General features: G+C 38.3%; 1 protein-coding gene and 1 long non-coding RNA gene across 2 annotated transcripts; one reads left to right on the forward strand and one right to left on the reverse strand.

The window, feature by feature from the left end:
- Positions 1 to 448: 448 nt before the first annotated feature.
- On the forward strand, positions 449 to 17,664 carry LOC121521885. The gene is made up of 3 exons (XR_005992898.1): positions 449 to 521; positions 15,207 to 15,449; positions 17,568 to 17,664. It is a non-coding gene; the product is annotated as an uncharacterized LOC121521885 (long non-coding RNA).
- Positions 4,256 to 7,526, reverse strand: LOC121521884 (C-C motif chemokine 14-like). The gene is made up of 3 exons (XM_041806079.1): positions 7,371 to 7,526; positions 4,974 to 5,085; positions 4,256 to 4,637 (listed from the first exon to the last, which is right to left on the reverse strand). Exons 1-3 carry the CDS (start codon positions 7,441 to 7,443, stop codon positions 4,550 to 4,552), a joined length of 273 nt encoding a protein of 90 aa, XP_041662013.1. The 5' UTR covers positions 7,444 to 7,526; the 3' UTR covers positions 4,256 to 4,549.
- Positions 17,665 to 25,297: the final 7,633 nt, after the last annotated feature.

Below are 25,297 nucleotides of genomic sequence, written 5' to 3' on the forward strand. Positions count from 1 at the left end.
TTTCCACTTTCTTTCTGCCTGCCTACATTTGCACCTGGCCTCACGAGTGGTGTCGTTGAGCCACATCACAGGTGCACAGCTTTTTGTGGAGCTACAGAGTCCATAACTGCAGGGCATGCAGTCATGAAAGAGTTTGTGATTTTTTCAGTGTCCTGAAATGCAGTGTCACCCAAATCGGATTGCATATTTGCCATAAAAAGAGGAGCATTGATTTACATGGTCATGGTCAATAGGGCACATATTCAGCATTTGTTTATGAAATCAGAAACACTGCACATATGTCCACTTAATGAACCTTTATTTGACCCCTTGGCAGCCATGCTCATCATGTGACTCAAAGCCATGAATCAGGGATCCACCAAGGAGAACTGAAACTACGCACGACTGGGTTGAAATCTGGCCAGAATCCTCTTAAAATCCCACAGTGCACTCATGGCCCCAGAGTATCTAACACTTCCTCTTCCACTGGTCACTGGGACGTCTTGTGCTTCGTGCTTGTGATCCCATTCCCTCCTCCACAGGTAGTTCACTCTGACACACTCTCAACTCTTTTCATGATTTTATAACACACTACCTTTCCTTAAACTAACACACACTCCAGACCACCAGAGAGAGTAGGAAGCTATGGTGTCCTTTAATCTTTTTTTTTTTTTTATCTTGAATGAAAATGCTTGTTGATAATCATCATGATTGGGAACAAGAAGCACTCGAGCTGAGCCATCTTTAGTCTGATTTTATTTCTCATTAATATGCAAATCTATGCAGAGAGGTCCTCCAGAATCTAATCAGACAGTTACCTGTGGGGTGAGAGCTGCTGTTCTCCCAGGCTTTTATTTGACTCAAAGATTGCACACACATGTAAACTGACACATGTGAATAAAGTTGCATTTAAGGGGAGCAGAGTATAAAAATAATTTAAAAAAAAAAGGTCGAACGCAAATTAAAGTATTGATGTCAACACACTGACATCATTTGGGATGTTATTTTGGGTGGTAGAGCTTTTCAGGTCAGTTTTGTGTGGAAATATAACAAAATAAGAGCACTGTGATTAAACTAGTGCCACCACTTTAAAGTACGTCACATCTTCCTCCCCTAGTGTGTTTATTTTTAGCACAGACCCCAGACAGTAGCCATCTGCGAGAGGGTTTCGGGGTCATAAATGACACATGCATCACCCAATATCTGAGTGATAAATGAAGCTGAGATACAGCATAATTATTCTCACCTAGACTTTAAGAAATGAGCATAAAAACTTTGATTTTTCTGATATTGACCTAGAAAAATAAGATTATGGCTTTGGACAACACACAACACTTAAGAATGTTGAAGGCAGAAAACAGTGACACCTGCTGGTGACAAGGATGCACCACAAGGTGAACCAGGAAAAGGGGATGAGGGATTGTATAATTTAATTGGTTCTTATAGGTCCTGTAAAACCTTGAAAATAGTTCACTAATTTCTTAGCCACTGGAAATACATGAAAAAAGAGAGAGAAGGCGAAATGTTCTGGAAAATCTCGTGCTATCCTAGAAAATGATTTGAATGTTATCAGATTTCTCTAAAACAGATAGCAGCACCATCTGAAAGGCTAATTAAAACTTTTAGTCATATCATTTGCTCCTAAGAAACACATTTAAAGACATAGGGTATTAAAACAAACTCTCGTGCCCAAAATACCAGTATAACACTGTTGGGATTTGTAATGCGACATTTTGGTCATTGTTAAAATATCAATAATTATTATTATAACTACTAATATAAATAAGTATAATTATTAAAACAGCTTTATAGATGACAGGGCACCACCCTGAAAACAAGGAACAACAACTAAAAGTGAGAAAAAATCAATCTCAGAGTTTGGTCTTAAATACTAATATTATTGATATTAGATAAATACTGATACTTTAATAAATTGAAGGTGTGAGATCGTACACTGACACAACCAGAAGTTATCACTGTGTAGAGAGCAATAACTACAGACAGCTTCTCTTTAAATTTATAATCGAATTTGTCTAACAAAGTAGCATCAGTTGTTATCTATGACACTTGATTCAACAAATCAGTATTATAAAACAAAACTACAATAGACAAATTGTGATCACGAGGTGTGACTAGAGTCTGACATCTAGGTGAGTCCATTAGCGTTTCTTCCATGGTTTGGGTGTTTCTCCAGCAAGTGAAAAGCCTGCGGCAGCAAGGAATCAAGAAATCAAAAGCAGGGTTCGTATCGTCCTTCTGGTGGGAGAAGAGTTGCATTACCGTCTTCGGATATGACAGGCTTTCTTCCGAAAGGAAGAAGTCTCTTCATACTCGACCACTGATAGCTGACTGTGCCAAACTTTAAGGTGCAGGGAGCAGGGAGCTTTGCAGAGAGAGATGTTTACAGGGGCTTTTATGACTTGTGGCACATCATAAGGGCCCCTGTGGTTTTCACTCTGTCTCCTCCAATGAAGGGGAATGTGTCCTTTTCACACGTGGTGTAAAGTGCTCCAAGGGCTCACTGGAAAAGAGTCACTCTGAAGTTTTGGTCCTTTCTTCTATTTCCCTCCAGAACTACTGTACTCAGGCTTCTTAGGCCGAGTCTCTGCTTCCCACATTGTTGATCTCAACAACTCAATTATATTAATATATATAAGTGCTCTGCATCTGCAGATGTATTTGACTCAGAGTGTCTGCAAGGTCTTAAAAAGTATTAAAAGTTGATAAATAGTTTAGCAAATTTAAGGATTTTTCAAAAGTATTAAAAAGTCCAAAATGCAAGACCATAAAGTCTTAAATTTGGTAGCTATCTCTCAAAATAATGTAGGCTAGTTTTTCTTCTTTTGTTTTTACATTTAGCTTTCAGCACACTTGAGATCCTGACGAAACTCCCCCAGATCCTACGTCAGTCTGCATGCTTGTTTATGTATGACCCATTGAGCTATCAGTGCATCCTTAAAGCTCTGCTCTGTCCCTAGCAAGTGAGTTAACTTTGTGATCAAGAGATGTGTGCATGTACGTAAATATAAGTTCTCTGAGAAGAAGCTGTTACAGTGGAAGCTGGGGCCAGGATGTTGCAAAAAATAAAGCAGCTTTGACCTTGTGTGATGCTATCACAGAGCCTGTTAATGTTAGCACTGCTAGAATCTCGAAGAAAGCTTTATTTGCATACTGCAATAACAAACACTACCTGCATTTAATTGACTGTGTTTTTATCTTACAATCTGCAATTAAACATGCACATACAATACGTTCAAAAATATTCAGAACACCTACACTTTTTTCAGTGAAGCAAGATCTTTTCTTTGCAGCCTTCCCCAGATCTGCAACAATCCTGTCTCTGAGCTCTGCACATCTGTTTTTGTTTTTCACATATATGCATTGTCATGTGTTTGAGGAACCTGAGCTCGAATTCAAGGGTTGTTGCAATAGGTCGATGTGATATTTCAGCTTTTTTATTTCTAATTAATTTAAAAAAAAAAAAAATCTAAAACTATGTGTTCACTTTGTCATGATGGGGCACTGTGTAGGTTAATAAGAATAAAATGAATTTAATTGACTGCAGCTTCAGGCTGAAAAAAGTGAAGGGGGTCTGAAAACTTTCTGAACCCACTGTAACTGTATTACCAATATAACTGGTTAGATTAGGACAATGCAATGGGTCCTAAAATATATTGAGAGGGTCTTGAAAAAAGGTCTCAAAAGTATTAAAATAATGTTAGACTAAGGTGCAGGTGGCCTAGTAGTTAAAGGCGCACCCCATGTACGTGGACGGTATGGGTTCGAATCCAGCCTGAGGCCTTTCACCACATGTCTCTCCCCCACTCTTGACCCTGTTTCTGACTCTATCCACTGTCCTCATCTATCAAATAAAGGCACAAAAATGCCCAAAAATAAATCCTTAAAAAGTAATAATAATAATGTAAGACTTTCTGTGTATACCAAGTTATCCTTTGATCAAAATGGCATTGTCATAAGCATGTAAAAGTTCTTGATTATGGACAAAGACTGCATATCTTTTGAATTAGACTTCTACATAAAGGATATTCATATGTTCCTGTCATAGCAGCTAAAGTGTCACTAAAAATAATCTGTAAAAAGGCTGTGATACCTGAGTAATAGTCCAGGGACATAACTGAAAAAGCCTGATTTGCTCTACTATTTGTAAACATAACCTTATTTTCCTCTACTTAATAATCAAGCGTTTGTGGTGCAGCGTTTTTTTCTTGTGGCTTTGTCAGCCAGAAACCACGTCAGCTCTTATGCGTCACTGTCACATGTGGGTTTACTTATATTATGCATAGTAGAGGTTCTCTTTTTCTGGTCAAAGTTTGCTTCTCAAATGAAAACGTGAAAACTTTAATCAGATGTGTTTAATAAGACATCAGAAAGCAATGCTTGAAAATGATATACTGATCAGCTTATGCATGCATGATGCATCATATCATCATCAAAGTATAAAAACAAAGAGATAGAAATGTAGGTCATTTAGAAGATGTTTTGCATTGACTTTTAAGCAAGTAGAAAAATATATAGAAGCTGCTGCTGGTCTCTCAGTGATCTACTTTGCCTAAATGTTTTCTCTTTCTGCGATGATGTTCTTCACCCACTGCTCAGACGGGTCGGCGCAGTATTCTTTACCGTTCTTCATCTTGAAGCTGAAACAGAAAAACATGATGATGGTTTATATGTTAGGAGTATCACTGACAAATTGCACTTTTAATGTGGTGTGACAACGCCTTCACCACCCTCAATCACTGAGATATAATACACAGTAATAGTCTTTTTTAAGACTTTTTACCTGAAATAAATGTTATGTCTTGTTTTATACATCCTCAACATTGAAACTTTTACTTGAAAAGAATGTAAATGATAACATGGATTAACTAAAAGCTTTATAAAACAATCGTCAATTATTATTTAATTCAAAAATGTAAGAGTTTGATTCAGAACTTGTAGCCTTAAAGGAGAAAAATATGGGGCACGACACTCACAGGATGCCTTTCTTTGGACACTGTTTATTAGTGTGTTTGTAGGCGAGCACCCCTCTTTTAGGCAGGGGTATAGGGCAGTAGGCAAAGCAGCACTCAGATGGGCTGTAGTTCACTAGAAAATAAAAAAGAGAGAGGAATGAAAATGTTATGGACATGTTAAAGTACATTTAATGAAAAGGTAAAATGAGGTTTTTTTTCATTTATCCATCAAACTTTTTCCCCATTTGAGAACACACATTTGGAAACCCTGTGAGATCTGACAGTCTGCTTTGAAACAAAAGTAGTAACTGTAAAAATACATTTTAGCAATGTATCACTTAAAAACAGACCTCTGACTATTTACAACTTATGATTACTTATGATTTATCCATCATAAGTGATCACAATGTGATAAAGGTCCATAAACAGTGCATTATTTTTATGCACGTTAGTTGCATCCTTTATCGTCTCTTTCAGCCCATTTGAGTTCAGCTGCTGCAGTGTCTCCCTGCAGCCATAGTGGTGAAAAATGAGTCCGCCACTGCCGATTGATGTCACTTTTTACTTTAAGAAACTCATGTCAAACGTCATCAACACCCAAGTCCACCGATAAGGTAGGATAAAGGGGAACGCTTTCTTGGGCCCATGGAAGTCGACAAAATCACAATCCACTGAAAGTTAAGCTGATATATCTATATTTTACAATTAATCTGAATAATAACCACTCCTGTCAAAAAAATAAACACTGATTTTTGTCCATCTATGCCATATAAGCTTCTTTTTTAAAAAACAGAGTTACCTTTATTTTTGGTAATCAGTGTGGATGGGCCTATTGAACCAAACCATTTGGAAAATGTCAGACTTTATAGGTAAGCCATGATGTGCACAATAGTCAGGATTCCAGAAAATAAAGGAGAAAAATCAGGGACAACTGGAATGTCTGGAATGACTGGAAAAATAATTACATAATTTGCAAACAGTGGCAAATTGGTTTAAAGTGGCAGATAAGGGCAGAAAAATAGGTCAAAGAATGGGCCAAAAGGTGGCAAAAGTCAACTTGAATGCAAAGGAGGCCAAACAGGGTTAAAGAGGCAAAAAGAACCAAAAAGGGCAGGAAATAGTGGTGAAAATGAGTTAAAAAGTGGCAAAAATGGGTTAAAGGTAGCAGATAAGGATAGAAAAAGTGGTGAAAAGGGGTGAAAAATTGACAAAAATGTGTTGAAAGTGGCAAAAATGGGCGGAATGTTAGCAAAAACTGGTTAGAATTGGCACAGAGAGACTGAACTAGGCAAAAGAAGTCAAAGTGGTGAGGGAAATAAGTGAACAGAGGCCAAAAATTGTTCGAAGAGACAAAAAGTGTGAAAAAAGTGGCCTGAAGGTGGCTAAATTGTCCAGAAAAAGTGGTTAAAAAGTGGTGAAAAGAGGTTAAAAATAAGCATCAATAAATATGTTCAACATTAGAGCCCAACAAAAGGTCAACACTCTTATCAACTTCAAATGAGTTAGAAAAGATATTATCACCATTGTTACTGATCCAACACGTATAATGACATCAGTAAATCACAACATGGCTGGGCTCATTTTCTTGCATTATCAAACTTTGATCCACCCAAAGTTACTTATTTTCTTTCAGAATGAAAGCAGGTTTATATCCAAAGCAAGTCAATTACTGACCGTACCATTGTAAATGCAAATTAGTGGGGGTTCAAGATGCGATAAACAAGGATATTAATTGCAATTAACTATATAAACTCTGATAATAAGCTTTCTTTAAATAAAAAAATTTAAAATTAAATTGTTTGACAGCCCTAGTTGTGTAAACAAAATATTTTATAATTCAAATTAAGCTACATTCACCTGAAAAATTCAAATAAAACTTACTCCAAGATATTCTTAGAGTGCTAAATTTGCCAGTGAGGCCAAAAAGTTGACTTAAAATTGACTTTATACGTGGGACGGCAGGATTCGGTCTGTGAAGACTTTGGTTTGGAACAAGAGGGTCATAAGTACTGCTGAGGTGCCCTTGAGCAGGGCACCGAACCCCAAAGTGCCCTTTAATGGGCTGCTGCCCTCACTCTGACGTCTGTCATTAGTGCATGTCTGTAGGATCATATTTGTGTGTGTACTGAATCATATGTTTGTAGCATGTTTAACAATAGTGTGCATGAATTAGATTTCTTGGTAACTTTAAACTAATTTAAAATTGTTCATCTGGACTTGTCAGACTAACGGGGCCCATAATAAGAGTAATGAGATATTTTGGACTAGAAATGAGACAAATTTGTTTGCTTAGTTTTTGGGTGTATCACATAAGTTAACATGAAATTGATCCAAAGAGAGACATCAGAATTCTACTGTACTCAGCCAAAGAAAAATTTACCCTTAAAATCATTAAATAATAAAATACGGTTTCCTTACTAGCTTCCACAACAGTCAAAGCAGAGAGGAGCAGGAAACAGGTCAACATGATGGTCTGCTTCTTCATCATCATCTTGACTGCTCGTGTCGTCTGGTGTTGTTTGAAGATGTGTGTTGTCCTTCTGCTTCACTCACAGACCCTCACTTTTATTACCTTGCTGCCTGTGTGTTTGTGTGTGGTTGTGAACATGTGTGGCAGGAAGGCTCCATGATGAAGCTGCAAAAAGAGCATCTACCTAGCATGCATGCAAACAAACGAGCTGTGGTCATGTGGTCAACACTTCTCAGTAAAAAGATCGCAGAGTGGGCGCTAAAGAGGGGTGAGGGTTGGGGGGAGGGGCAAAGAGGAAACTGTGGGTAAGCGCAAAATTTAGAGGAAAGAAAAAACTTTGTGTCCCTTCATGTGTACACGCAAGTATTTGTGTTTGCAGGTTGCAGATGCACAAGAGAGTTAACGCTTCACCCACTTTTCTGCTTCTCGTGTAATTCAGAGGAAGTTATTTTTAATGTGAGGGGTGATGGTGCTGGTGATCTTTCAACGTGGAAATTTGTGTGCAGAAGATGGAAAGAAGAAGATTTATTTTAAGAAGTGCTCACTTGATCTGATTTGTAGGGTGGCATCAGTCACTCTCTGTTAACTTTGCATAACCCTGTGCACAAAGCAGATTCTTGCTTTTATTTCTGAAAATATCTCAACATCTGATACATTGTATTTGTGGTTATACAATTGTCTCATTATTAGCGGTCATTAATTTGATCTTATTGTTTTTATTGGCATCAAGCAGGAACAGCAAAAATTCCTACCTTTCCTGTGCCTACAAGGGCAAGCCTGAGGCAGGGAGAGAAGCAGCAAAACCTCAGAGCAGAGAAGTCATCACTGACAACAGAATGACACTGAAGAAGTAAGAAGCAGAATAAAGGAAGAGCTGGGGTGGAGGAGGGTTGCAGAGGGAGCAGTGATGCTTACTTTGGCTATCACAGTTTAAAATAAGGCAAACTGCGATTAGCCAGTGGCATGCTTAGAGAGAGTCAGCTGTCCATCAGTGGATGAGGGTTGATCTCAATTATATGGCAGTGCTCGACTCCATTGCCTGCCTCAACTAAGGCTATACTCTTGATTTTATACATCACCCCATGGAGCTGTAGTTCATTACAACCTTATCCCTCTGCAACAACATCCCTTATGACTCTGCAACTGCACAACAATAATGTCCCCAACACCAGAGAGCACAGCACAGCAGGGCCTCCACATACGCAGTCAGATTTCACCTCATGCTTCCTTCTGATGATTCTGCTCATCATGTTTCACTCCTCTAATGCTGCCGTTACTACATCAGATGCCAGCATGAAGAGGGGATCACTCTGACCCCTCTTTACGCCTCAGTGACATTCATACCAAAGACAAAACATCACCAGGATGTAAATATCACGATCTGAAAAGACCACATGCATGAGGAGGTGATGACTTACTTTTTAGGGCCTTCACTTTAGCAAACATTGATGACAGACTTACAACCTTTCCTTATTTAGTGTCTGGTTTAGAGTTTGGACTTTTAGCAAAACAAACAGAGAGATATCTTTTTCTGGACACTGATTATAACTTTTTCAAGATGATTACCAAAAGGATTGTATTTCAGCAGATTGTGTTTGCTCAACACGTACTGTTTGTCTGCATATGTCCAACACCTGCTGAAGTGTTGGTGGAGGAAACTACTTGTACTACAAATGGAAACCAAACTGCAGACTGAGCCTGATTAATCTGTCATACCAGCTCAGTACAGATATGGATTACTCAGCACATTTGGATTCTTTTGCTCTATTCACTATGTTTGTGTCCTGCAATATGCATTTAAATATCACTAAGTGACAGCAGTTTTCATGGACTGTATAAGGTAGCTGTTAAATATTGAAAAGAATGATAATAATATATGTTCTTCTGAAAAAGATTTGTTGATATATGTGAGTAAAGTTATAGAGATACAACCACAATGCTGACTGCAGCAGAAATGATGTCTAAGGGGAACCTGTGGTTTACACAGAGGGTTTACCACACAACAACCTTCGCTAAGTGGAACATGTAAAAACCAATAGGGTGTGTAATCACCCCTAGAAAACAGATCACCAGTACAAGACAAACTCTGGTTTCTTCTTTAAGCAGAGCTTTCTGGGCCACATGAAAAGGACCAGTGCAGGGGCATGAAGGGAACTAAAATGGCATCACTAGAGTGAACTGGGTTGGGTAATGGAAAAAGTGACATAGATAGTATCTCTTCCAAGCTGCTGTGGTGTGGTGGGTAAACGGAAGTGGGGGCGTGTTTTTGCCCCCACTTTTTCAGTGTGACGCCCTCTTAAAAAGTTAAACGTGGTTTTTTTCTTCACCTTTGGGATCCTCTTTTAGTTTCCAACAGTAGATTACCTATCTGTGTTCATGTGTAGCCTGTCAGGCCTGTGACTCTGGGAGAGTGTATCAGATTAATCAAGACTTCTAACTCTATTATTTCCTAAATGTGACCAAAATGAAAGAAAGCCTTTATTAAGAACCACAAACCATCGTTTATGAATATATTAATGTCAAAATTGATGAGCTTTACAGCTGCTGGTACTGTAGATGGGGTTCACTGTGACGTAAATTATGCTAAGCTCAAGCAACTTTTGACAAACAAAAGGTTCAAACTGAATCTTTCTTACAACAGACTCACATCACATTATTGTTTATAACAAAACATGAATATTTGAATATTTAAAACCTTTATAATGCCTTGAAGTGAAACAGCTGTCTAAAACTGGGTGGCTGATGATGTCACATGTACAAGCTTGAAAATCCCAACTGCAGTAGATGATTTCAACCTGTAGAGCGCAGTCACTATGCACATGTCTTACACAAAATGTAGAATTTAAGTACTTTGTAATCAAATGTTGAAGGTCAGACTGGAATTATTTAATAACACTGCTAAATATGGATATACATCACTTTTCAGCTGAAAAAAAAAGTGGTCTGGGGGTTTAGTTTCATTTAAAAGTGTACACTTTGGAGTGAACAGTTCAGATAACTTTAGATAGCTTTTAGGTGCAGATTGTTAGCTGCATACTTGAACATGCATAAGAAGACAAGTTAAAGTGCACACTTAAAGGGATTAAATACATCCTTTAAAGTGCATACTTTTAAGTGTACACTCTTAAGTTAACACTTTTGAAGCACTCGTCCAAAAGTTTACTTCAGAGTGCAGTAAGATAGTAAAGACTTTAAAGTGCAGACATCAAGTTAAGTTATTAAGTATACACTTTAAAGTGTTTTGTACAGACTCCACACTTTCAATGATCAACTTGGGACACTTTTAATTCTATTCATGCGCAACATGAAAGCACACTTCAAAGTGCAGATTTTTAAAGTGCACGTTAACAAGCACAGACTTTAAAGTGCACACTTCCATTGTAATGATTGCACACTTTCCAAAGCACACTTTCAATGGTACAATTTTAAGTGCACACTGTTCAATACATAAGTGCACAAATTCCAAGTGCACACTGTAAAGTACACTTTTGAGTGCACAAATGTATACTTTCATGCATACTTTTAACCCTCTGTGACCCTTGACATTGGGGTATACAATAAGAAAAGCCACAGTTTACAAAAAGTTAACTAACTTTTGAACCATATATCATAGACACTTTTTTTTCTTGCAGCCTGTCGTTGTGCCGTTGTAATGATGCTACTCAAACCTTCACAACCCTAATGGAGGCTTTTCTAGCAAGCCTGGAACTTGGGTGATTTTCTGGGGCATGAAAAGATTAAAACCACATCAGTTACTCTGATTCTGAACATCTTTTTTTTTTTTTATCCATTTTTCAATCCATTTTTGATTGTTTCTGCCACTAGCTTAGCATGCTAACCCACCATATTGTTTTGTCACATGGGTTATGACAACCAATGGCAGGCTGGTCATCATCAAATCATGCCTTGCCAAACTGCATGTCGAATGTTCAAAAAATCACGAGGACTTTTGTTTTTGTAAAAATTTGTATATTCTGAAGACTTTTTGTCATAGAATGATTATTTTTCACTTTTTGTCAGAGATGGGAGAACATGTTTGTGCAAAAAAGTCTTAGTGATTATTGTTTTCTGTGTGTAATACATAAAAAATATTAGTTTTGATATCCATCTAATTTTTTTCTTTTGTCTTTACAGTCCCATAACTTTTTTATTCAAGTGACATTACTGCAGCACACATATTCTTAAAGCTCAGCTTGTCCTGAAAAGAAGGACGTTCACAGCTTGACTGTGTGAAAAATAACATAGAGCTTAGAGGGTTGACTACAAACTTGCAAATGTGTGATTCAAAGTGATAAGTTAGTCTAAAGATTAACAGATCTATTAGGCTGAGGCAGTGATCATCCAGTCATAGAGGAGCCTCGTAGGAAATAACATCCTTTGAACATAAAAGACTTTTTAGAATTGTTTATTATTTGCTGCATCTTCTGTCTCCTCTAGTACACACTTGCTGGCTGAGGTAGCAGTGACAGCAGCAGCTGCAAACTGTTCACACTCTTAGTTTCTTTAGGAGTTGTGGACTATGAAACATGAAATCTTACAGCAAGTGTCCACTAGATGGCAGCATTGTCAAATAGAGGGGTAAATTTTAATGATGTTGCTGATTATGCTTTTTCTGTTACTAATAAACACATTTCCATGATCATCAGTGTCAGCACTTATCATAGTTTTTCGTAACAAAGACAGGGGACTATAGATTTAGCTAAGGCTACTTTGATACATTTTTTCAAAGATTCGTTTTTGACTCAACAAAGGTAAAGATCGTGTGACTATGAATCAAATTTCACAGTGATCTGAGGAATTTTGATCTGTGTTTGATTTTGGAAAATACAGAGAAAGTAGACAACCCTGAATATGTATATGCAGTGATACAGAGGAACAATGGACTTCCAAAATTACTGCTAGGCTTTCCTTACCTCTATGTTTATATTTAAGCTTAGAGCTTTCTGAGAATCCATCCTGTCTGTTTTTTAAAGAGGAAGATGTTTAGCAAAAAATAACCACCATCTCCTCTCTGCACATCCTCTCTCCCCATCCTGGCCTGACCGGTTCAGATAACAGACGTTCATTCATCAAGTGATGCTCTGTACTGCCCTCCATGCTCCTGCCGAGGTGCTGGCTGCCTGGAGAGGCCCTGCCTCCAGGAAAAAATGCCAAGCCCTTCACACAAACACACAACAAAACAAAAGAAAGCCAAGGAAATGAATGCATCAATTAAATCAGGATTTAACCGAAGGAAGTGTAGCAGTTTGTGGTGGAGAATGATCTGGAGGCAACACTTGAGAGTTAAGAAAATGTGTGGTAAGATGACAAAGACACAGGCAGTTTTACCATTAGCCCCAAACAGGCAGTTCTTTCAGGCCTTGTGCCCAAGAGGGCTCAAGACATAGTCATTAGGTCTGCAACAACAATGAGGTATACATTTAAAATTACTTTAAGTGACAAAGACATGTATTTTTCATGTAAATAAGGAGCCTAGAGCTAATATATAACTTAAAAATAGAGTTATATTATCTTTAAAGTCCCTGGGAAGGACTTCTGACCCCAGCATCAAGGTCTGAGGCCCTCATGAAGCCCCAAAGTGTCTTCATATCAAGGTAATTCTAGTACGGTAGATCCCTATAAACATACTGAAACAATAAGTTACCGTGTGGTAAAATGCAAGCAATAAAATTGAATGATCTGTGGTACAAGAATAGATAGATATTGTACCAACAGTGGCCTAAGCTACACAAATGATGGTTTCAAATGTTGAGGGAAGAAAGCCATCCTAACCTACATGGCCCTGTATGCAAAAGTAATCCCCTGCCTGTTTTTAAATAATGAATTAACTGTGATTAACCACTTTTCTTTAAAAAGTTGACTTCAATCTCACTAGCCACACCCAGTCCTGATTACTGCCAGACCTGTTAAATTAAATCCCTTACATAGAACCTGTATGACAGAGTGAAGAAAGCTTCACAATCTTTAAAAGCAACACATCATGCCACCATCTAAAGAAGTTCAAGAACAGATGAGAAACAAAGTCATTGACGTCTATTTGTCTAGGAAGGGTTACAAAGCCATTCAGGCTATTTGACTGAAGCTAACCATGGTGAAAGCCATTATCCACAAATGGAGAAAACTTGGAACAATGATGAGCCTTCCCAGGAGTGGCCGACCTACTAAATCACTCCAAGAGTGCATCGACGACTCATCCAGGAGGTCACAAAAGAACCCAGAAAAACATCTAAAGACCTGGAGGCCTCTCTTGACTGAGTTAAGGCCAGTGTTCATGATTCAACGATAAGAAATAGGAAAGAAATGGGAGAGTTCCATGGCCAAAACCACTACTGACCAAAAAGAACACAAAGGCTCGTCTCACATTTGACTTAAAATATCTTGATGATCCCGAAGACATTTGGGAAAATATTCCGTGGACTGACGAGACATAAGCTGAACTTTTTAGAAGGCTTGCATCCCGTTACCAACAGTCAAACATGGTGGTGGTAGTGATGGTCTGGGGCTGCGTTTGCTACTGCAGGATCTGGATGATTCGCTGTAATTGATGGATCCATGAATTCTGCTCTCTACCAGATGTCCAGCTATTAGTTTGTGCTCTCAAGCTCAGGACAAAGGTCTGAAACACACCAGCAAGTCTACCTCTGAATTGCCTAAGAAACATAACTAAGGTTTTGGAGTGGCCAAGACAAAGTCCGGACTTGAATATGATTGAGATTCTGTGGAGAGACCTCAAACAGGCTGGTAATGCTCCAAAACCCTCCACATGTGGCTCAATTAAAACAATTCTGCAAAGAAGAGTGGACAAAAATTCCTCCACAGCGATGTGAGAGACTCACTGCCAGTTATTGGTTCAAATATATACTATACTATAGCAATACACTAGATTGCATTGCTACACCTGTAACTAGATTAAAGTTATCATAATAATTAACATGAGAGAATAATGTACTGTAGCTCTTATACTGTGATTTATAATTGAAGACTTGACCATGTTCAATCTTTTATGTGCATTTTTTGCTTCATGTCCTGCATCTCTTAAGAACATACTTTTTGACATGTTTAAATCTAAACTATCCCAAAATCTACTTTTTTACTCCAGCATGTTCAAACCTGAACATAAAATGGCACATAAATTCCTAAACCCTCAATAACTGTCTTCAATGAGAGTGATGTGTATTTTTCTGTCTGTGTTTGAATGAATGACTTCTGCTGTCTACAGCTGAGTCTGTCTGGAGCCTCCTCTCCCTAAAATACATAACAATCCTTGATAACATATCAGGGAATTCCTCATATGGACAACTCTTACATAACTATGATGAAAACTCTGTTCCTACAAGCTGTCTACATACACAAACACTTCCACTCACATGCAGAGACACACATGATGCAGGTACGTATGTAGAAATGTACAGAAACAACACCACATCTGGCTGGGAGTGGAGAGAGGGGAGTTCAGAATAGTTTCATATTAGCTCGTATTACAGCGATATGTTTTACTCCCAAACATAAACTGACAGACATGCAGTTTGCCGCTGCTGATAACAATGGCTGAGAATAAAAATACCTTGTGTGAAAGTACAATAATGTCTGAGATGTGTCTTGTTATGTTGTCAAACCTGGAAATAAGCATGTGAGTCTGGTATTTTATCTAAAATTCCCAAACAGCAACATCCTGTACCTTCTGAAATAGATCAGAGGAAATATTTGACCACAATAGTGTGATATGTTGTCTTATCCTGCTGTGTGAATAGATTGTGGTTAATGTGTTGTTTTCTTTCCCACAGAGGCTGGAGACAGCCAGAGCATCTCAAAAATTTGATGAGAGTGTCATGAAGTAATGAAGGATCATGGGAGCTGTTATCTTAATCATTTAAGTGCAATCCACGCCAAAGGCATCAAATTATGATCATCTATCCATCCAATTTCTATATCACTTATCCCGCTGTGGTTACAGGGAGCTGGAGCCTATCCCAGCTGTCATTGGCCAAGAGGCAGGATACACCCTGGACTTGGTAAAAGTGATTTACGTAAGTCGGTCTTGGGCCTATGAACCTTAAATTTAGAGGTTAGGATTTTTAAAAACTGCAACTTTTCTTCAAGGACTGTTATGTAACTCTTTCCCGAGGACACCCCAGTTCATTGTAGCAAATCTTATTCACAGGTTTACATTATACACCAACTTTAAGGATACAACTACCCTAATTCCAAAAAACTTGGGGCACTGTGTGAAATGTTAATGAAAATGACTTTCAAGACTCATTAACCAATATTATTCACAAGAGAAGACAAACAACATATCAGATGATAAAAGTGAGACATTCTATCATTTCATGAAAAATACTGGCTTATTTTAAATTTGATACAGCAACACAATCAAAAAAGTAGGGACAGGGCCATGGTCTGTCCCAAGTAGGAAGTGAGAAGACTTGTTCCTGGAGTTTTGGGAGAGGAATGTTTTCCCATTCTTGTTTAATCTAGGATTCCATCTGCTCAACAGTCATGGGGCTTCTTTGCAGGAATTTTCATTATACAGTCATGGACGAAAGTATTGGAACCCCTGGAATTTTTCCAGAAAATACACCATTTCTCCCAGAAATTGTGTGATTTTTACATTGCCAGCACCTGTTACTGCCACAGGTGAGTTTAAATGAGCATCACATGCTTGAAATAAAATGATTTACCCACAGTTTTAAAAGGGTGCCAATAATTTTGTCAGGCCTATTTTTTGAGTTTTGTGTAAAATTATGTCAATTTTGTCTTTTTTCTTCTGATTTTTTGTGTTGTTCCAGTACACATAAAGGCAATAAACACATGCATACCAAAAACATTTGTAATTGCAACAATTTCTGGGAGAAATGATGTATTTTCTGGAAAAATTCCAGGGGTGCCAATACTTTTGTCCATGACTGTATGATGCTGCTCCTCTTTGGTCTGCAGCACATAGTGTGGTTTCCAAAAAGAATTTCAAATTTTGATTCATCTGACCACCAAACAGTTTTTCATTTGGCCATAGTCCTGTTTAAATGAGCTTTGGTCCAGAGAAGATGGTGGCGTATGTGAATGGTATGCACATATGGCTTCGTCTTTGCATGATACAGCCTTAACTTGCATTTGTGGATGGCACAGTGAATTGTGTTGACAGCCAGAGATTTTAGGAAGTGTTTCTTGAACCTTGTCTCCCCACATAGTTGGCTGGCCCCCTGAAAACCCCAGTGAATGGGCCCTCCCCAGTTGTGGTTTATTGATGAAGTCAAAGCATGTGTGATGGATCAGTAGAATTGGTGCTAGCATCCTGGCTACCAGTAACCTCATTTTGGAGCTACAAAGTGTGCCAAATGATTTTTTGTGCCACTTTTCCTGAACCCATGCAATTATTTCTAGTACATAATCTAGCTTGTTACTATTGCAGTGCCACCTGAAGATCACTAGCATCCAATACTGACCTTTCTGCCTTATCTCTGCACAGAGATTTCTCCAGATTCTCTAAATCTTTGGATGATAATATGGACTCTAGATGGTGGGATATTAAAACTCCTTACAATTTTACATTGAGGAAAATTTTTATAAAATTGTTCCCTAATTCTTAGCTAGTTTTTGCAGATTGGTTAACCTCTGTCCATCTTTATTTCTAAGAGACTCTACCTCTCTGAAATGCACCTTTTATACCTAGTCATGTTACTGACCTGTTGCCAATTAACCTTATAAGTTTTAAAATGCTCCTCCAGCTGTTTTTCCTAGTACCACTTGCTCTTCGAATCTTTTGTTGCCCTGTCCGTACTTTTTTGAAATGTGTAACTGCCATTGAATCCAAAATAAACTATTTTTTAAAAGAACATTGTAAAATGTCTTAGTTTCAACATCTGATATTCTGTTTGTGTTCTATTGTGAATAAAATATGGGTTTATATTGCTTTCTGTTTAAATCTAGATTTTACACAGTGCCCCAACTTTTTTGGAATTGGAGTTGTATTTTTAAAAACTAGACACTTTTGGTCTAAAAAAGTAAAGTATAAAACATAGTCAGTTATTATAACTCAAACACATTAACAGAGCTAGCTTTTAAACACGTTTTATGGTTCCTTCATGAATGGACTCATGTCTTATGACCGTGTGCGTGTTTGTCCCTGTATGTGTGTTTTTTCACAGGATGCTGACCTCGTCCGTGGCCTCTTTTCTGGACAGGAAGAGGTTCAAGGAATGGCCACCAGGACTCGGGATGACATTAACAGACACTTTACACACTTGTTGTTTCTCTCAGTCACAGGATATAAACACAACAGAGACAGCCGACCTCACATTAGGTCAGAAAACACGTGAACTGTCAGTCAGTGTTTTAAGTTTTGACAGCTTTGACCAGCTGGTATGAAATTTGTGGATTAATACCAGAGTTACTAATGCAACTAACTGTTTTAATCTATATCAGAAATGAAAATTACACCATTTTTTCTGAATCTGTCATGACATATTAAATGAACCACAGACTAAAGAGGGACAGTGTTCTAGTCATTCTCTCATGTATCGGGGAAGTTTACCTTATTAAAAAAAAATAAAAAATTGTGTGAAGTTAATAATGATCAGGAAACTTAATAAAACAAAGACAGATTTGTTTGGATAATGTTTTCGTACTCACTACTCAAACGTTTTGTCACCACAGTGACAGTGGGCAATTAACAGTGGGGTGTCACTGCTCGGCCAGCCTTGTGACCACTCCACCCTCAAACACTCACAAACTCGTGGAAGATTCACAGATGGTCACAAGTGGATGTGTTAGTGAACTTTACCATGAGTGTGGCTTTCCCGTATGCTAGGAAAAAAGAACCTGATTAGTTTGAACAGGAAAAGTAGATGATGTGTAAGCTGCTACACAATGGGTATATATCTGACAACACTGGCCATCATGGATGAGAACATAATGTGTTTTTGGAGCTAAAGTCTGCACAGAAGGGATGGGCTATTGGGGGATATCAGTGTCCCTCCCTTCCACCTGCTGGGTACAGTCCGCATCAGACCAATCCCTCTTGCCTGTTTGAAGTAGACACTGACAGCCCTGAAAAGTTCAGTGACTCTTATGTAAATGTTTGTTATTGATGCACAAATTAGAGACACATTTGTCTACAAAGCTTATCAAATAATGACACCTCCCACTTTTTATAGTGCCAAACAACCAAACAAAACAAGTTATCTTCCACTCTATCTTAAATGATAGACAACGTGAGTCCATGGAACAGTGCTTGTGTTTCTAAATTGTTACTGTGACCACTATTCTTGCACTTTAAAATGTGATGTAGCTCCAATTCTTATTATTGTCGTGTTAACTTATTGTGTATTATCTGTCTCTTATATATGTGTTATTTATTATGACGTGTGCTGCTGACCTCTTGGCCAGGTCACCCTTGTGAAAGAGATTTCAGTCTCAATGGGTTTTTATCTGGTTAAATAAAGGTTAAATAAAAGAAATAGATAAAATCCCCAAAACAGCTTAGGTATAAAACAATGCATAGCAAACTAACTAAAATGACACACAAATGCTCAGGAAGAATTTTACCTGCACCCTGTCCCATCTGTTTCAATTAAGGAGGCGGAGCTTGTGATCTAAACTGTTGCCAATCAGTAGAGGGAGTGCTGGCCTTCGTGAGCGGCGCCCCTTATCTCTGATTCTGTTTGTGATTTTCATGGAGGATCTCAAGGCACAGCTTGGGGTGGAGGAGGGTTTCCAGTTCTGGGACCTCAGAATTCTATCTCTACTTTTTGCAGATGATGTGGCTCTATCGGCTTCCTCAGCTAGGGACCTCCAGTAGGCATTGGGATGGTTTTACAGATGAGTGTGAAGTGGTTGGGATGAAAGTCAGCACCTCCAAGTCTGAGGTCAGGTGGGGAGTGTCTCTACCTCAGATGTTCAAGCATTTCGGGGTCTTGTTCACAAGTGAGGGTAAAAGAGAGCATAAGATTGACAGGTGGATTGGTGCAGCATCAGCAGTACTACAGGCATTGTGTCTGACTGTTGTGGAGAAGAGTGAAGTGAGCTGAAAAGAAAAGCTCACATATGGTCATGAACTCTTGGCAAGGCCATAAGGGGGGTGGGGGGGTGGGGGTGTCAGGGAAGAGCTGTCTGGGGCCCATAAAATCATAGTCTATTAGTCAAGCTGTGAAAACTATACATTAACCTGAAAAACAACCATTCTTATCAAAGTAACAACAAAAAAAGTATTTATGCTCGAGTACCATATTTCCTTTTCAAAATCCAAACCCCTTTTCTAGAACAGATTTACCTTCTGTTTTTTTGTTGGCAATGTTAACAATGTGGATAAACAAGCTGAACAAAACCATTTGGAAAGTAATGTCATAGCTGAGCCGTGATGTGCACAAATGTCAGGATACCAAAGAAGAAAGTATAAAAATTGAGATGGCTTTGAGGGAAAAAAAATTTTTCAAGTAATTGTGAAGAAAAAAAAAAAAAGGCAGCAATGGCACTTTAACTTTAACCCAAAAATGGGTTAAAGTGTCAAAAATTTGGCCAGAAGTAGCAAAAATGGGCAGCTAAAATGGCAAAAAGCAGTTAAAAATTGCCCAAATTGGCATTAATAAGTGGTGAAAAGTGATTGAAGAGTGGCAAAAATGGTTTAAAAAGGGGCAAGAAGAGATAAACAGCAATTATGAGTTTAGAGAGGACAAAAATGGAAAAATTGATGGTAAAATGGTGAGAAGCAGTTAAAAAGTGACAAATATGGGCAATAGAAATGGCGAAAAGTGCTTAAAAAAAGGGCAAAAATTGGTTAAAAGTAGCAAAAAGTTGCAAAATGGGTGGCTTAAGAAGTGAAAAGGTGTCAAAGTAGCAAAAAGTTGGCTAAAATGATAAAAATTGATTTAATGTGGAAACATATTTGGAAACAAGTATGGCAAAATGGGTGGAAACAGGGGTTTAAATTGGCATAAATGAATTATTTGAACATCAGAACCCAACACTAGCTTGACACACTTTTCAGCTCCAAAATGGGGCTGTTGGCGAGGATGTTAGTGCTAATGTTTCTGATTCACTATACATACATTGATATTGTCAATAAAACACAGCTGGGGTTTTCAGGGGCCCAGGCAATTCTGTGGACAAACCTGACTGGTTAATGACCGAAAGAATGAGATTGCAATAACAAGTGGCCGAAATGATTGCTTTGAATGATCTGAGTCTGCTGGTTTATCTAAAGTTGCTTACCTCGGCTCTGATGAGTGATATGTGCTCTTTTAGGCCTCTGACTCTATGTTTGATGATTTGAATAATCTTTCAAAAATCAGGGCTCTTGGTCACCCTTTACATCTGTGGGTTTTACAAAATTTAAACCAACAAAAAAGTGTCAGGAAGATGCTGACTATCATCATTTACTGTTAAAATGACTGAAAATCAGTGTGTTTTTTTTCATTCCTTGAAAAGTGGAGGTTTTGGAGATCAGAGGTTTTGGTCAGCTATTTGCTTGTTAAAAATGTCTTTAGGCATGAAATATATTTTAACAGAATCTGTATAATTTGCTGTTTCTTAACTTTTATGAAAAGTCTATGTACTGTGCTGAGGTTTTATAATTTCATCAAACAAATTCATTTCAAACACACCTTTGCTCATACACGGTTGGTTGGATGCATTTTATGTGAGAAGTATTTGTTTTATTTTGAAAGTTGAACTTTTAGCCGCTCTTATTATGTAATCATTGTTCAATTGTGTTTACAGCAGTTATGACACTGACCAGTACCGTACGTTCAGTGTTTCTGTGCATCATCCCCACCCAGTGTTCTCAGATAACGGCCCCCTTGTGTGTCGGGGTGTAAACGCTCAATTCTGATGTATAGCTTCCTCATACATGCCTCTCCATCACAAAAACACACACATCCATCATTCACTTTCACCGCATGCAAACAGACACTCATGTATCACTGCTGTCAGGAGCTCAGCTCTGTAATCACTGACAAACTAGTTTGAGATATACCAGCACTTTGTTTCCTCTGAAGGAGATAAGATAGAAAACAATGATGGAAATAAACCTGTTTCAGCTGAGTCTGGTTCTCTTTAGTCCAGTTCTGATCTTTACAGCATGTTCTAGGAAAGACTAAAATACTCTCCTTTAAATATTTGTTCTGTCATTTCCTATTTCTTTCTTATTTTTGGGTTGTTTTCCTGTTAGTTCTGGGAAAGTTCCCTAAATACTGACCACCCAAACACTCAAATACAATCACACTGTTTATGTTTCTTAATATATATATATGTTTAAATATATTAAAAAACTATACTTAAAGGATTTTAGGGTGTAATTTTGATAAATTAAATAGATAAGCATCATCTTTAGGTTTGATGTGGGATATGTGTGCATCTGTTTTTGTACATCCTCCATGTGTAGGGGTCAAGGTGGGACAGACAGGAGGTGGAGAACATGAACAGAACTTCCTGTGAGAAAGGAGAGAGTGCTGCATATTCCCTACACATGTATATTTGAGAGCATCCGAGTCAGAGAGTCAGAGAGGATGGATTTGACTTCCTGCCACACACACACATACACACTAACACACACATCAATTCACACACATAACAAAGTCCCAAGATAATATAATAATGTTCATGAGTTTATTTTTAAAGCTGTCTCTGCTTCTATTTTTAGCTTGTGCCATGTTGTGTTCAATGTCACGGACTCAATCAAAATGTGGACATTCTGTAAACACGGAGAAAAGCATTTTAAAGAAACTTTTCATAAAACTGATGGTTCCCTAGAAGGATTCATGAAGGAAAGGAAAAAAAAACATAGAAATGCAGAATTAGTGGCAGAAGCTGAAGTAGAAGTGGGATATAGGGCTGTATAGCAAGGTCAGTAGTTTCATTTCTAAGAGGAGTGCATGGACAGAGTTTTCAGGAGACATTTGAGGAGATGTCAGATAGTTCAAACCAGACAGTGGATTTGGATGAGGAGGAAGAATTCCAGCTGGCCTCTAGCTGGAGGCCAGAATAAAGTTTGATGAAAACTCCTCAACGCCTCTAAGCTGACATGCCAGATAGACTGATGCATTGATCTTTTGCATGGAATATATTTAACATTTATCAGGATAGCAGCCCATAGTCTGTGTTTGGGAAGGGCAAAACCTTTCAAAAAAATTCTTACAGGGTGATCGGACAAATGTTCTGTCTCTTTCATCACCGGCCAATCACAGCGGTAAGTCCAATCCACAACGTTTGTGCCAAACCGAATGCTGCTCGGACCAATCAGTGTCATTTCAGGAGAACAAGGCAGTTTGCAAAAGACCAGAGACAATCCCAGTGTAAAAAAATAACATAATAATGATCAAGGATTTTAAAAAATCCCTAATATTTGAAGCCAGATTTAAAATACAGGTCTTCAGTACAAAGCACCCATCTTAATACTCAGAGGAAGTGAGTTCCACAGTTTAGAGGTGTAGCAAAAAGCTCTCTCCCTGGTGCTTTAGTGGGACACATGGGGAGCGTATGGAGGGGAAGCATTCAATCTCAGCTCATAATGTATAAGCATAACTCTCACCGGCCTTATGTTACATAAAACCTCCCAGAACTGAGCTCAGATAATAATGAGCCTCTTGAGTGATAGCATGAAGGAATTCCCTCATTTCTTCCCTGCACATCTGCAGCCCTCTTTTTCGAGTTAAAATCAGGAAGTTAAACACGTGTTTATGTAGTCGAAAGAGTTTGAAAGCATCTGAAATGAAAACTGGGAATTTTGGTTGTTTTCAGTAGTTTCTGATGAAGTTTAGAATTTCTTGCCTTAATTTATAGCTAGGCTTTGGGACTTTTTCAAAAACCTCTCATGTGCTAACAATTATTTACCTCAGTGTGTAAAACCAGAGAATACAAGGGTCTTTCTCCATCTGCTGAATTACACCTTCTTTGATTTGCCTTTCGGTTCACATTCCCATGTTATTTTCTCTTACTGTCTCTGTTTATTGTGTCCTAATGTGCACATCTGTTTATTTGCACCTCCCTTTCACTTTTGTCTGTATTTTACTGTGGTTGTCTCATGCAGTTAAATGTTAAATGGGCCCTGTAAATAAATCTGACTTGACTGTTAAGGAAAAGGGATTTAAAAACAGAAAAAGGCTCTGATGAACACCCCTCACTCCCATGAAAAAAGAAAAACACCACATGACCATGATTTCATTGTTTGCAAGGCCTTGGTAACATAAAACACTTAAATGTCAAACACATTTACAGCTTTCAAGACAAATGTTTTAATTTATACATGTTTAATACTTCTTTTTTAAATTGAAAGTTTGTCCATGCATCCATCCATCCATCCATCCAGAGCTGCCACGGCATTCAGGGCTGGGATGCGTTGGCAGCAGGGAAAGCGAGTCATTTTAGACATCTCTCCTCCCAGCAACATTTTCCAGCTCCTCCAGGGAGATTCTGAGGCGTTCCCAGGCCAGATGGGACATACACCCCTTTTAAGTGCATTCTGGGTCCTCCCCAAGGTCTCCACCTAGTTGGACTAGCCCAGAAGACCTCCACAGGGAGCAGAGGTGGGAAGTAACAAACTACTTCATTACTGTACTTAAGTAAAACTTTCAGGTATCTGTACTTAATCTGAGTATTTATATACATATATTTTACCTTTACTCCTTACATTTAAACACAAATATCTGTACCTGCTACTCCTTACATCAGGTGTGTCCAAACTATGGCCCGGGGGCCAAATGTGGCCCACGGCCCATTTTTCATTGGCTCGCAGCAAATTCTACAAATAAAATGAAAAATGGCCCACATTAAAACATGAGGATTGTGCTTAACTTAACTGTACCTTTCAGTTTCAGCACAAGGCAGTGCTACCCTGTTAATTCTGTAAACAAACATTTTGACAAGAAGATACTTTGATTAATAACATCCTGATGGATTATCACAGCAAATAGCAGCACCAGTAGCATTTCATGGGCAGAGCCAGTGGTAGCCAGGGCCAAACGGGGTCCTTTGAAATCTGATTGGCTGATTTTTGTATGTGGCCCTCTGTGGACAAAGTTTGGACACCCATGCCTTACATTTTCAAAACAGACTCACTACTTATTTAAACCAAGAATGAAAGAGTGAGTGTAGCTCAGTCTGCACCAGAGTTTATCCTCTGTCGATTTAGGCCATTCTTTCAGCCATTACCAAAAACCCAAGCGAAATGTTTGCAGGTAATGACGAAGAAATTTCACTTATTTGGCATCTTCAATTAGAGCTTTTGCACCTGTTTAGCAGCATTAGTGCAGACTAACTGTTCTAACTATACACTTGCACTAGCAGTCCAAGGTGTGGATGCCCCTCAGTGTGGCAGACCCTCCAGGAGAGCATGTAAGCAGCTTTGAAGTACTTAGGGAGAGTGTGCTGGGGATGGTTTGAGAAAAATACCCTAAGACAAATTTCTCCAAGGGGACAACAAAGTGCCTTTCATCATTTTGTTTGTTGTATAGTATGGTATTGTAAAACATATTGCAGTGTACTATAATGCATCATAAGGTATCATAAAGTACTGTTACAGTGTTATATCGTAATGTTATTCATAGTTTAATAACATACTATATGGTATTGCATTGTGTCATAATATATAGAAAAGCATCGCACCATATGGTATCAGTTCATAGCCTAACCCAAGTATTATATTGTAAAATTTTGCTACATTGTCATATTTGATTTTTCAAAGATTCACAAAATGGTACCCCTTACTTTTTATAGCTTTTCTTTTATTGTTTTAGAGTGTTTCCCAACCATTTTTTCTTGGAGCCCCCCCTAGATGTACCTAAAAAAAGCAGAGACACCCCCCAGGACCCAAGAGAGAAGAAAATGGGACACACTGCTGCCAAAAATCAACATAGATTTTAATTGTTTCAGTGATTAAACCCTT

Source organism: Cheilinus undulatus, linkage group 14 (assembly GCF_018320785.1).
Source record: "Cheilinus undulatus linkage group 14, ASM1832078v1, whole genome shotgun sequence".
Lineage (NCBI taxonomy): Eukaryota > Metazoa > Chordata > Actinopteri > Labriformes > Labridae > Cheilinus > Cheilinus undulatus.